This window comes from Anser anser (assembly GCF_964211835.1).
Source record: "Anser anser genome assembly, chromosome: 13".
Classification (NCBI taxonomy): domain Eukaryota; kingdom Metazoa; phylum Chordata; class Aves; order Anseriformes; family Anatidae; genus Anser; species Anser anser.
Window position 1 is genome coordinate 15,822,094 of NC_139734.1, and position 13,443 is coordinate 15,835,536.

Genomic DNA, 13,443 nt, shown 5'->3' on the forward strand with positions numbered 1-13,443 from the left:
CAGAACTTGTTTTTATTGTCTACAGTTGTGATACAAAACAGTTGTTGAAGAAATTATTTCCCCAGGTATGAAAATGAGCACTCAGTGATATATTTGTAATGATGAAGTAAGGAATTTGAGAATTACTTCTTCACCTAAATTTAATGGTTTATTTCATAGTTTCACTGATGAATTTTTTCATTTTCTTCAATGATTAGCCATGACTCTCACCCTTCTTCTGGTATGTATACAGAAGTGTTAGGCACCAGCCTCAGCATATACAACCACAAACCAAATAAATGTTTTACATAAGACAGTTTGCTTTTATAGTGATCACACACTAATGTGAACATAGACTAAAAATAACAAATGTTGCTTTAATAAGGATTTTTTACAGTAGGTGTAAATATAAAAGTTTTTCAAATTATTTTCACAGGTATCACTGAACATTTCATAGCTGTCTGTTACAGAAGCACCTAAAAGTGCTTTGAGTCTTTCATTTATTATACATAGTTAAAATATATTACACTTCTGAAGGTATCTTAAATCACTGAACGGTTTTGCTAGCATCTTGATGAGCCAAATGGGAATAAAAGGCAGTCCACATTCATGATGTGAATATACAGTAAGGTGTTTGACATCCTATTAAGTCATTGCTCATGTTCTCAAAATAACCATGGTGATGAGACCTGAAAGACAAGAATTAAGAACTAGACGTTTTAATTTCACTGAATAAAACATTCAAAATAGAGATAAGACAGTTATCCTGTCACTGGCCAAGAAAAAAAACGGGTAAAAATGCATATGTGCAAGCAGAATGAATTTATATACATCCATCACTTAAATACCAGAAGTGTTGCTCCAAATTTTGATGCAGATAAAAATTAGCATATAAACTTACACTCAAGCGCTATCTAATAACTAAACTTCAAAGAAGCTATAACCATTCCAAACGATTACCAAACTCACAGCTGGAAATCTTAATACTGAGATTTTGACTTGGCTAAGTATAACACTAGCACACAAACCCCCAGTTCTGATGTGGGCTAGCTAAGGGTAGTGTAATTTAAATGCCGAATCATCAGTAAGACAGATTAGCTGAAAGCTCCAAGCCATTTTTTATTCTGCTCTGTGGACAATAACATCGTTGTCTAAAACTAGTCTTTGATCAGTCTGCATAGGGAGCTTTCTGCAGACTTTGTTGTGACCTTTAAAAGGAGAAGGAAAAGAGGAATTGCTCTGACGGAGGTAAAAAAAATAAAAAGAAGAAGCAGAAGCTCCAGGGATGAAAGCAAAAAAATACAGGGTTAATAAACTACTCATGCCACACTGAAGAGTTCACTTTAATTACGTGCTGATACAGGGGAAAAAAGTACAAGTCTGCAAGTTCTTATCCATAAGTTTATATAGTACAAGGTAAAGAGGCATATGGAAAAACATAAGGGCTCCTGGAATCCCACCCTCATGTAACATCAAAATAGTAATTTATCAGTTCTTAGGCCATCTTATTTTCTTTCAGGCTTGGAAGATGTTAGTATAATAGTTCTTCACAGCAGAGATCTTAGCTAAAGTCTAGAGATCTCACTACAGACAAAGAAATTGCTGAGAGTATTTTGTTATCCTGCCACTACATACTGATTTAACTTTATAAAGACATTAAAGGTAAAAGTATGAAAAAACAGAGTTGTAACGCTGCCTTCCATTAGATAAGCATTTTATCCATTAAAGAGGAATTATAGTTCAGCTGTTTGTTAAGGTCTGCACTACCTTCGGCAATCACTACCACCAGTACTGCTGCAGGCCCTAATTTGGATCATCTGAATCACTGCTGAAGTAACAGGCTTCTGGAAGGTGCTACAGCACAGCCCGTACCATGTGTGTATGCATTTTCAGGTGAGAAAGGGTTTAACTCATTTCTGTAAAGCAAATTCTCAAATGTCATATGGCCCAGTTGTCACGGCATAAACCTCCTTTTTCAATTAAATGCTAAACAATCCAATTGTACTTCATTGTGGAAGAAAGTAGTTTCATCTTCTTAAGGGCAATCAACTTGTGTTCTAGATGAGCAAGCGTGCTATACACAACACTTCCTGAGTATTAACAGCACTGCTACCGAAGGATCAAGATGCACAGGGACTTCATAATGCATCTATAAGCAGGTAAGTTGTTGCAAATGGTTTAATACTATAGTTAGCAACAGCAGAAATTTGAACGTTTCTCAAAGCTAGAGGTAAAAATAAAGCAAGGATTACTGCAAGATCCCAATCTGAAAATACATTACCATCAGCTCAGATAGAGATGTAGGCTTCTGGTTAGCAACGGGTGAGTTTTAAAACCTTTTCAGCAGACTGACTCTCAGAAGTCAGTCATTAAACTGAGTGTGCGCATTAACCACCACGAATTTGCATCATTTCTTATCACTACCTCACCTCTAGCTATCAGTTTGAAGCTGCCTAGCTCCTTTCCTTTAAATCCTCATTTCTGCCACGTAGTGGGACAGGAGAACTGAGCTTAGTGTGACTGCTCTTCAAATCTGAAATAGTTACAGAAAAAGTCAAATTAAATGTGCAACTTATCTATGCTTGCTAATTGAGGAGGAAGTTAGCAATCTGGAAGAGCTGTGGACGGCAGTTATCTCTTAGCAAGTGTTTATAACAATTTATTTCTAAACATTTTAACTGCTTATCAAGAGGGTAGTGAATGGAGCCTTTCAGAACAGCTCATCTGGGTTGAAGAGAGAAATAAAATCAGAAGAGTTCTAAGTTCTGCAGTAGAGTAACTATTTCAATACAAGAGAAAGAAACAACAGCACATTTCATTTAATTTTGTTGGCAGATGATTATAGGTGTTAGTAATTTGGCCAGTCACCAAATGAAGGTAAAATCAGCGTGTAGGGGCCTGTATAATATTGAGTAAAATCTGGTCTAAAATAGTTACAATTACCACTTTCCCCTGATACCACTATGGCTGTAACTTAAAATATAAGTGGGGCTGCAACAGAAAACGGATGCGGTGCTTTGTCTCCATTAAGTTTCCTGAAGCCACTGACAAACACAGGAGAAGTTTCTCGAATCACAGAAGTTGCAATAAAATACTTAACAAAATCCAAAATACTCACCTAAAACATAAGCAGCAACTAACTTTTGATTCACACTTAAATGGAGGTAGAGAGGCACCAGGGATTCCATTTCCCCCAATGTAGGTAGCATTAGTGCTGCAATACACACTATTCCCAGGAAGACTGTTAGTAAACTAGGTCCCGACGAGGCAGTTCTGTTTTCTGAAACACAAAATAGTACCGCTGGTAAGGAATATCTACCGCATATAAGTGTTAAATATTCTGCAGAAGTGTTTGCAGTACATCAGAGCTGCGCTATCTCAAAATTTTCTTTTTCCCTCTGGAGTTTGGAGGGGATGGAAAACAACTCTTAAACCCGCTTTCCTATGCCTTCTGCATTTTGCAGTGAAGAAGGCTGCTCCGTGTTCCAAAGCTGATGCTGGAACTTGTTTTCACATGACTTTCCAAACCCCTCCCTTCTGGAGGAACAGAGCCTGCCAGGCTCAGTAGCTATATATACACACACACTCATGACAGTTAGATGTTCCAGCAATGCTGGAGGTTTCACCATGCATCCTGACTCCTGACACTGATATGTTCCCTCAGCGATTAACAGTCAATTGGGAAAGAACACCTAGAGGAGGTGCACAGGCAGATAACTCTGCTTACACCTCCAGAACAAAACTTGGCTCCAGCAAGAACACAAACTGTTCGGCCAGAGGAGTTTCTCTTATTTCTTTTAGAGGAAGATTCAAGGGCTGCACCTGCCAGAACAAGCTTATGTGCCACAGATGAGCAGCATTTCAAATTTGCTGTAGAAACTGAGAGAGTGAACTGCCATGGCAGTCTAGTATCACTTGAACAAGGAAATGCAAACTATAGACTAAATTGTCCTTTGTGCTCTTTACTGTGCTGCAGATTAATAGCTGGAACCTACTCAAAGACACACTGCATAGTTGTTTTTTTAAAGAGCTGTTAATGTGTTAGTTGAGTATTTCTAACCAAATTCTTCAGACCCATCAGAAATTAGCAAGTGTTTTATCAAGGTTTTCTGTCCTCACAGTGACTAGCAGTGCGTGTCCCATTTTAATTCTACTGATCTATTATTTCCAGGTTGCAGGTTATATGCAAAGACTCTACTTGCTCTGTTTATTATTTTTCTGTACGCAAGCAATATAATTTAGCTAACAATGTTTTAAAGCAGTGAAATAGCATTTGGATTAAGACCAGTATCAGATTGTTCAGGATGGTTAAAACCCTCTGTACTGAAACAACTGTCATAGTAACATTTTGTTCTGTGAGCCCTGAGAACTTGTAGGTTTAGTTTAACCACGTATCCTCCTACTATCCATCTTGAGGATTTTTTTAGTGTAAGGTATTTCACCAGCCAACAAACTATGTATAAATGCTGAAATGGTTTTATAACAGGAGGAACACTCTCAAGCAAGTTAATCCATTTTCTGGAAATTATTTTTGTTCTTGTCATGAAAAAGAAAGCAGCAACAAGATTACACTATAAGTCAGTAGACTGTCAAGTCACGAATCCAATCAGATTCATTTCCAGTAAACCTTAATAATTTTTATCTCTCTCCCTACTACTTCGATTTAGCTGTTTGGTCCAGGCTTTGCCCAAGACTGTTGATTTACTTCCTCATATATGAAATGAGGCATTCCCAGCTAGCGATTTTGATTTTTTTGTACTTTTCAGACAAAGGAGACAGCACAAAACAAGGAGCACTTCAGATGTTTTGGCAGTATTTCCTGCTCATCAGGAAATGGAGGATTAAGGGTTTGGAACAAAATCAGAAGGGGCAAGTGTTCTGAAAGAGACCGAGGAAAAAAGTAACTGATCCTTTTGCAGATAAATTCCCATTGGCAGTAACAGAACTGCTGCACCAGAAGAATATAGAGGGTACTCTCCAAGGTACAATAACCAAACTCGGAAGAGAAAAAAGTCATGATTAATCAAGACAGCACAAGCAGTACTGCCATAGTTTGGTTCTTGAGTGCTATCGTCCCTCAGTGATTAATTCTTTATTTATTTGTAAGACTGATTTTTTATTTTTGAAGTTTATTTTCATCTAGTCTTTCTAATCACTTGAGCTATTCCAAATTGACTCAGAGGACAGGAGGGGTAAAAGATTTCAACTACCTGGTTGACACAAAGTCTGCTCAAAAAAGACACTTTCAGCCAGGTGTTCTTTTATTCGCTTTTCCTCCTCTTCCTTTTGTTGTGGTGGTTCCTTTGCAGATGGAAGTAGAGTAGCAATAATCTCCTTCCTCCCTAGTGCTTTCCTCTGGCTCTGCTCAGACACTTGCAGACGAAATTTATCTATCACACCGTAGTGAGCAGCCCGAACATCTCTGTGACGAATCACACTGCAGAGGAAAACAACATTTTCAAACAGAGGAACTAGTTTGTCTAGTCTATGTCTCCTGTGGAATTACGTCCTACAACCCCAACATTTCCCCTTTCTCCCCCCCACACAGTTCAGATCCCCATTCCATCCTCCATCACACAATGTTCTTGAAGATTTGGTCTTGCCTTCTCTCTCCCCTCCCTACGTTCATTGCACTATGACAGGGTATTCTGGTTCCTAAATAGATACTCCAATTGGCTAGCCAAAAAGAATAGTTAATTCTTTATCTAAGAACACACCTTTGCCTCAATCTGGCACCTATCTGCCAATCTTCATGAAACATTCATTATTTCAAAGATGCTTCAGAACTCTTTTAGCAGAACTGTTTGATGCTGGCAAGTGATTTCTAAAAGGTATAAGGGGAGCTGGGGCAGACAAGAAAGAAAAGAAAAGTAGGAGTGCTGAACACTTGGACAGACAAGGTGATGGCAAAAGTCTAGCTTTTTGAGGAAAGCAGGCTCGAAGCTTTAAAATTATACTTTCCCAGATGCTACACTCATTGTCTCTGTGGATGAGAGTCAGCTAGCTGTAAAGGGATTTTGAAAATCAGAAACCCACTGATTGAGAGCATCAAACTGCAGTCAGAATTACAGCTATGTATCTACATAAACTTTTCTCACCTGTGTTTCAGTAAGCATGTTTGGATACAGAGATAGACAGCAGAGCTGTTAGAGCCTTGTTCATCAATCTAGTAGCTACCTTGAGAATACTTTGCAGCACTGAACTGCTGTAGATACTTCACTAGCTAGCAAGAGCTAGGCCAGGTTTATCTACCCAAGCTGCAATCACAACATAGCCTGCAGTGTAGGCACACACCGAGTCATACCTGGAGAGTCTGGGTTTTCCTTTATCAACTTTGATACTGTCCAGCAACCACTCTGAACCTGTTTTGAACAGGTTGACCAAGATGGCTTCGATAGTAAGGCAGGGTGATAGTTGTTAATTGCTTCTAGTTTTACATTATTTCATGGGAAAAAGTCATGCAGGGCCTATAAAAGGCAGTTTTAAAATAACACTGATCAAAGTCAACACAGAACTGCACACTGTTCTGCTCACCTGCCTCCTCTCTGCATTTATGATTCATTATGAAAATCCATATTTAGCACTAAAAAACTAGAACATGCAAGTTTTTAAGTCGTATCAGCTTTTAAGGGTTAATACAGATTTTAAGTGTTTTTCCAAAGTGGAGGACTTTTTTTTTTTTTTTTTTGGTGAAAGGCTATTCTAAATTTCTAAGATAATAATAGCTAACCTGGAAAAAATACCTATTTGTAAGTGATGTGACTTCAAGAAGGTTGCCATCTCCTGAGGGGAAAAAGTGATTTTCTCCTTAGTAATATAGGATAGTGCTCTTAAAATTGTTTCAAAAAAGATCTTTGTGACAAACATACGCGATTTAAATGCTGCAAAAAATAGATTCTCGTTTCAGACTTAAGTTAAAGGAGTTGTATCACCTGAAGTGATCTACAATCACAAACAGAGAAAGTGCTAATACTTGATATCTGGTTTGAACAGTCTATTTAACAAGGAAACAAACTACGTCATCCTAAGCTAGAAAGGTACAGGAATGTTTGTGGTATTACATCACTTCAGAAGCTAAAAGTGTGCTTATGACAGGCTTTCAGGAAGCTGAGTGTTGGCTGGGCAACTGCCTTCACTGAAGCAAAAAGGCTTTTTCCCGATAATCCTAATTCATCCAACTCTGAGCATATCAGAACAGCAGATTCAGCTCCATTTCTTTGGGACTTCCTTCTTAATTTTTTTCTCTCCTCTTAGTATCATAGTACCAATTAACCTAAACAGAATCTTTATGTAACACTGTGCTATGAGAACATGCATCTGCTGCCAAGCAAAGAGATGTTTTCTGCAGACCCTTATAAACAGATACATTCTCCTGTTTCTTTTTAGAGACCATTGCATAATTAGAAGCTCTGTAGAATATCTGTTTATCTGGCAAATGGCCATACTTACATAGTACTGCTCATATCTTGGAAGTAAACACTGCCCTTAGACAACAACCAACGGAATGAGATGGGTTTCCTGCCACACAAAAACTCCCTTGGAAACATGGATACACCTTATTTTTCTTTATTTAATAGAAGACATTTAAGATGAACAAATGTCATCAAGATTGTGTGTCTACTAAAGACTAGAGTAGTTTACAGACGGACACGTTGGTATATTAACTTTGTTCCATTTTTAGGATTATTGCCCCTGCCCATTTAAACTTTTTAGTTCCATATTTTAAATACCCTTTCTATTTGGTGAGTCCTTGGAATTTTCCAAATCACACCTAAGGAAACCAGCCTACAGGAAAGAGCCATTCCCCGAGCACATTATTATTTATTTGACAAAAGACAAATCATTCAATAGCAGGGTTTTTGTTTATGGACATTAATTGACCAGAGGGTCCTGGTGTTTTACAGTTGACAAATTTCTAGTCAGAAAGCTCAGTCTACTCTTTTAGGCATGTCATCCTTTCTTCAGCTGTACCTATACATCAGCACAGAAATAACATGGCAAATAGATGATGAAAGAAGTTGGGCTATTCTAGCTTATATAACTACTGCTTCCTCCACTTTGAATTACAGCAGCCTACAGGCCCTACACAATATTGTGGTGACTTAGCCAGGGTTCACCTTCCCTCTGTTACTGGGTTGGGACCTGAATGGAGAAACAAGTAAAGGGGAGGGAAGAGGAGAACAGAGGAAGAAAGAACAAGAGAGGTGGTCAGGGTGAAAGGTAGGTAAAAGTACCTTTATTAAATATGTCCCAGGAAAGTGTGTTCAGTAGAACTTCATACATTTTCATTTTGCAAATCTGCAAACAAATATTTCTCACAAAGAAATCCCAACCCTGGGGGTCTTGGTTTTCTTGTTAGAACTAACACAAAAGTACTCAGAGGAGGCTCGTATTACTCTCACTGATGGTTTAAACAGTATACTACAGGATGCATTTACTAGCATTTTATTTATGCTTAAAGACAAAATTAAAGAAGGGAGCATCTCCAAATTGTTACTTCTGTCCTACAGTAAAAGGATAGCAAAGATGGGGTGGCCAAAAGAATACAAGAGATTAGGAAAACATAATATTTATAGAATTTAATTTATACTATGCATGCTGTCACTTACTACCTCTTAAAATAATAAAAGAAATTAAGGTAATCAAATATCCTACTATTAGGAAAAAACAAAAACACTTTTACTTACATATCAACACAGCACTGAGGCTTCACTGTACCAGCAGCATCAGCCACCACATATTTATTTGGAGTTGTACAAAGAACTGCAAAGAAAAGAACAGCAGTGGTAACAAGTCATGAATTATTACCTCATTAATTTCATCAACAGATGCATGTAAAGACACAAGTTTGGTTTTGCCACAAATATAATGTTACATGAATTAAAACTGGACTTTTCAAGATCACCAACTAATCCTTAAGTAGAACTTAACCTAAGAAACCCACCTTTGAATTTTAAGGCAAACTCATAGGGGTTATATAGAGTCAACACCTGCTTGTGTGTTGACTGGTCATCTGCATAAAATATAAGTTCTGTAGGAAAAACAAAAACAGGAAGATTTCCTTCCACTAACTCTGGTTGTCTTCTTTGTTGCTGCATTGGCACTGAATCCTCCTTGCTGCTTCTTGTGTTCTTATGATTTTTGTATCTTCGGGGACTTCAGTTTTTGAATCGTTTAAGAATTCCAAAGCATTTTGGCAATTCTGAAGGAAAAAAGGGGAAAAAAAGAGAAAAAAAAAAACAAGATTATTTCCATGAATCTATACTAAACTGAGACAGACAACAAACGTGTAAAAATGAAAAACTTGATGCTTGGTTATGTATCTACCTATACTTAAATTCTTTAAAAACATGGAAATATTAAAAAAAAAAAAAAGAATCAGATGTATACCTATTTAACAAACTGCTATAAAATAAATGGATAAGCACTTCTTCAGTGAATAACAGATTCTGGGGTCCCAGTCTATGCCTAGTGTTGCTTATAACGGACTAACATTTGCAACGCAAACCAAACAACAAAAAAATAAATGCCGTTCTTGCCTTGGATAACTAACATTTGAGAAAAGAGCAGAAATGAGGAAACACAGAGGTGTAAGGCAGCAGCAGTCACTGTTTGGGCAAGGATCTCACTGCAGTGGTGACCTACTCAGAACGTTCCTGGATGAGGCACAGCAACTTAGGTATCTGCTCGCATAGGCACTGAGGTATGTCAAACCCTACAGATTCAGAACAAAGGAATGGGGAACATCTTCATGCTTTGTTTAAACTCAGGTCTTGTTATGCTTGCATGGTAGTTACTGGCAATGAACTGAAAAATAACTGGGATGATTAACACCAAACAGACTTTGGATTTACTATTGGGTTAAAAAACAAGAAACGTTTTCTACCACCACTGTCTCTAAACAAAGCATAACCACCATAATTCTCCTTCTACCATCCCCACAGTTTTGTTTTATTTTGAGTGGCATTCCAGAACTAAAACCAGAACCTATGACCTGATCAAGCAACAATCCCAAATGCAATTCATAAAATAAAATTAAGGCCAGATTCCTCAGCATGCGTGTCACTGACTTTACACTCTACAGACAAAACCAAGTGAAATAGCTACATATATATTTTCCCCAAGGATGTCACATTTTACTGTACCTCCTATAGGTTAGTTATCAAACTGAAGGTGTCATTTGAGGCTTAACTTTATTCTACAGTAGAAAACATCAGAAGAACAGAAAGTTCCCACTGACTTATTAGCTATAATTTTCACTTCCAATGAAGCTTTATAAAACATCCATTTAAACTGTTCTCCAGACTAATAATCTGATCTCGTTGCAACATAAGACATTTAGTTTTTGAGATTTCTAGCGGCGAATCGCCTTAGCATTAAGAACAAACAAAAAATAAATGCTTATTTTCCACATTCTAAATATCATGCTGTTCACGCTGCCAAACACCAGATACATGCTTCATACTTGAAACATGACACAAATTTAGTTGTTTACTGAACATTACCTAGACTATTTTAGTAGTCCCTGTCAAATCTTCAGACTTACAGGTTGTGATTCTTATTCACAAACTAAGCTTCTCAATCTCTTTATTTTTTAAAATAACAACTCATCCTTGGAGAACTTAAATTTATGGTTCTTACTGGAAAGTCCTTCCCCCAGATCCAGCTTCTTTTCAGAGCAGAGGTTTATTTCCACTTCACTGAAACGCTACTAATAATATTCTGAAAACAAATCCCCAATGATAGTGTTCCAAGTTGATGTTCTGCTACCTTATTAAGAAGGGTCTAGAAAAAGAAATAAATCTGTAAGTAGCCGTTTGAGTTCTACAGTGCTTTTGGAATTTTGGTAAATCTGTTTTGTTTCAGAAGAATTAATGAATTCTAAAATCACTTTGTGCAGCAATTGTAAGTATTATTTATTGAACAATTTTATGTACTGTTGCAAAGTGAGATTCACTGCTCCATTCAAATATATGAAGACTATACAAAGATGTAACATGAAAAAAGCTGCCAAATCATAGGCACACAAAATCATTTCTTCTTTCTCATAGGCAGAAGAAAAAATAAATTTACTGGAATTAGCTCAATGCAATATACAGTAAGCACATGCAAGAACCACTGGTTCTCATGCTGCATAAATGCTATATAACAGAAATATAGGCCATCTTCTGAAATTAACTTTTTTTTTTCCCTAACAAGTGTTTTAAACTACTCTACAACCAATATCAAACTACTACTAGATATTCTAACATGACTAGATTTAATCAAATACAGACGGTTATTTGTAATCATTAATGCAATTTTGATGCTTTAAGGTTTTTTTTTTGTTTTTTTTTTTTTGTTTGTTTGTTTGTTTTGTTTTTTGTTTTTTAACATTGCACAGGTTTCATTCTGATTCCTGGTATCACACCACAACTCTAGTTTCTTCAGTTCAGCCAACAGCAAGAGTTCAGGTGTCCAAAACCCCACAAATCACAATGTTAGCAGAACAGTGGATCAGTAAGCCTACCAGCAGTCTTGTTTTTCTTACATATCTATTGATAACACAGTGCACAAACCTCCCAGGAATCCACAAACTTGTAGGCTCAAAGCCACCAATCTGAAGAGAATATATCCCATTATTGCTTCCTTTTCTTATTTAACTTGGCTGGACAAGAAGTCTCCACTCCAAACTGGCAGAAGTAAAACCTGGCAAACCCAGGTCTATGGTAGGTACATTTGCTGACACAGCAGTGTCATTCAGGATGTAAATTTCTAGGTTTCTAAGCAAGCAACAAACATCCTTTCTGAGAGAATTATTTTGGCTTAGAAGTCACCTTGCTGGGGTACCTCACCAAGTAATGTCAGTAAAATATTCTTCCCAAAGACTGCATTATAACTTGTACAGACACTGGGGAGATCCAATGATTTAGTATTAGCAATAGCGCATCTTTCACACAGCACTCATCAATGAGAAGCTGTAAAGATTTTTTTTTTTTTTTTTACAGAGAACGTCTGTAATCAGAACTTCTTTACGTAGTTCAAACCCAAAGAAGCACTCCTCAAAAATGTTCAGAATAAAGCTACACAGCTGGCTCCCTCTGGCACACCAGCCAGTTCATGTAAAAGAAACTTGTCCCTCACTGTTCTAGGGGTGCACTGCACGCAGCATTCTTTTGTTCAGTCAGTGGTCACCATGATTACTTCAGAACTTAAAGGGAAGCACAAACAATTCTTTACAAAACTGAGACCTGTGGTCTTAATCTGTGACCATCTGTGCAGATGGACTTCTGGTACCGCCAATGAAATTCCACGCAGCCGCAGTAATCTGTCAAATGCAATGCTCATTACAGGACAGGGGCTGAAGTGTAACACCTGAATAACGCCAGATTGCTTTCCAACACCCTTTGAAGCCCAGACAAACCGCTTCCACTGATATTTTCTTCAGCTCAGTAAGGATCTTTTCTCCCTTTTCCTCCCTGAAGTTACTAAATATATAATGCTTGTGTCACAATAGCACAGATCTGCCAGCATTTCCTGTGAAATCCCTTTCTTCATAAATTTAACCTGACAGAAAAAAAAAAAAAACACCATGAAGTGAAACGTAACTTCTCTTTAGGCTCAGAAATAACACCAGCTCTGATTTGTTTTTATTTAACAAGTATCTGCTGAATAAATAAATCAAGTGGGGAAATTTTTTGTTCCACTTTAACTTCCAACAGCGTCATCACCATGGCTTCCCAGTACATACGTATGTATACATACATATATGTGTATATATAGTTATTTCTGTCAAATAACTTGACAGAATACCATCTGGTAAACACTATTCAGAAGGTAACCTCTTTACAGTCAGTCTCCACATTGTTTTATTAAAAATGTGTAATTACAGTGTAATCTATGTTTGTTCTCTCTCATAATCTACCCCCTGAATCCACACAAAAAGCTTTTCTACACTGCATAAACTCAATAAATTCATGACTGAGGTACGTATGCCTTTTGAGCACACATTTACAAAATAAGCCATGAAGTCTTCTTCAAAATTCCTCCCTATGCCAAGCAGAGCAATTATCTTACCTTTAAGCTACACGCAAATAGAGCATACGATCTGAAGCAGATCTATTAACATTTTGTTTCTCCAAAAGTTTTTGAAGGCCTCAAAATGCACTTACGCAATCCAATGTTTAAACTACCTGCAATTATTTGGGAGAGTCATCCAACGATTCGAGCACGGCCCCAGCAGTCAGGTCGGCTGGGTTCCATTATTGCTAGCTCCGTCACCGGCTCTATGACCTTGAGCAGTTGGTTAACCTCACCTCAATTTGCTCATCTATGAAGGCACACATTCTGCAAAGTATTTAAGTAGGCGGACAGTCACAATCGAACTGGCAGAACCACTCTGAGACTCTGCACAGCCTCGGATGAAGTACACTACTGTCCACCTCCTTACAGGGCGGTGAGAAATGTAATTGGTAACTGTCTTCA

General features: G+C 37.5%; 1 protein-coding gene across 9 annotated transcripts in view; it reads right to left on the reverse strand.

Annotated features, from left to right (window-relative positions):
* The window catches only part of MOSPD1 (motile sperm domain containing 1), a 14,769-nt gene continuing 1,326 nt past the window's right edge, over positions 1-13,443 (reverse strand). For 2 of the 9 annotated variants that reach the window (XM_083797220.1, XM_083797221.1), the window contains exons 2-7: positions 8,924-9,181; positions 8,667-8,742; positions 5,187-5,416; positions 3,098-3,259; positions 2,409-2,512; positions 1-668 (exon numbers count right to left, since the gene is read on the reverse strand). In XM_083797220.1, coding sequence (XP_083653346.1) covers positions 2,433-2,512; positions 3,098-3,259; positions 5,187-5,416; positions 8,667-8,742; positions 8,924-9,077 — 702 coding nt within the window. In that variant the 5' untranslated portion in view covers positions 9,078-9,181 and the 3' untranslated portion in view covers positions 1-668; positions 2,409-2,432. The remainder of the gene's footprint in view (positions 669-2,408; positions 2,513-3,097; positions 3,260-5,186; positions 5,417-8,666; positions 8,743-8,923; positions 9,182-13,443) is intronic. The other 7 variants (XM_083797217.1, XM_083797216.1, XM_083797222.1 and 4 more) reach the window with 7 other exon arrangements.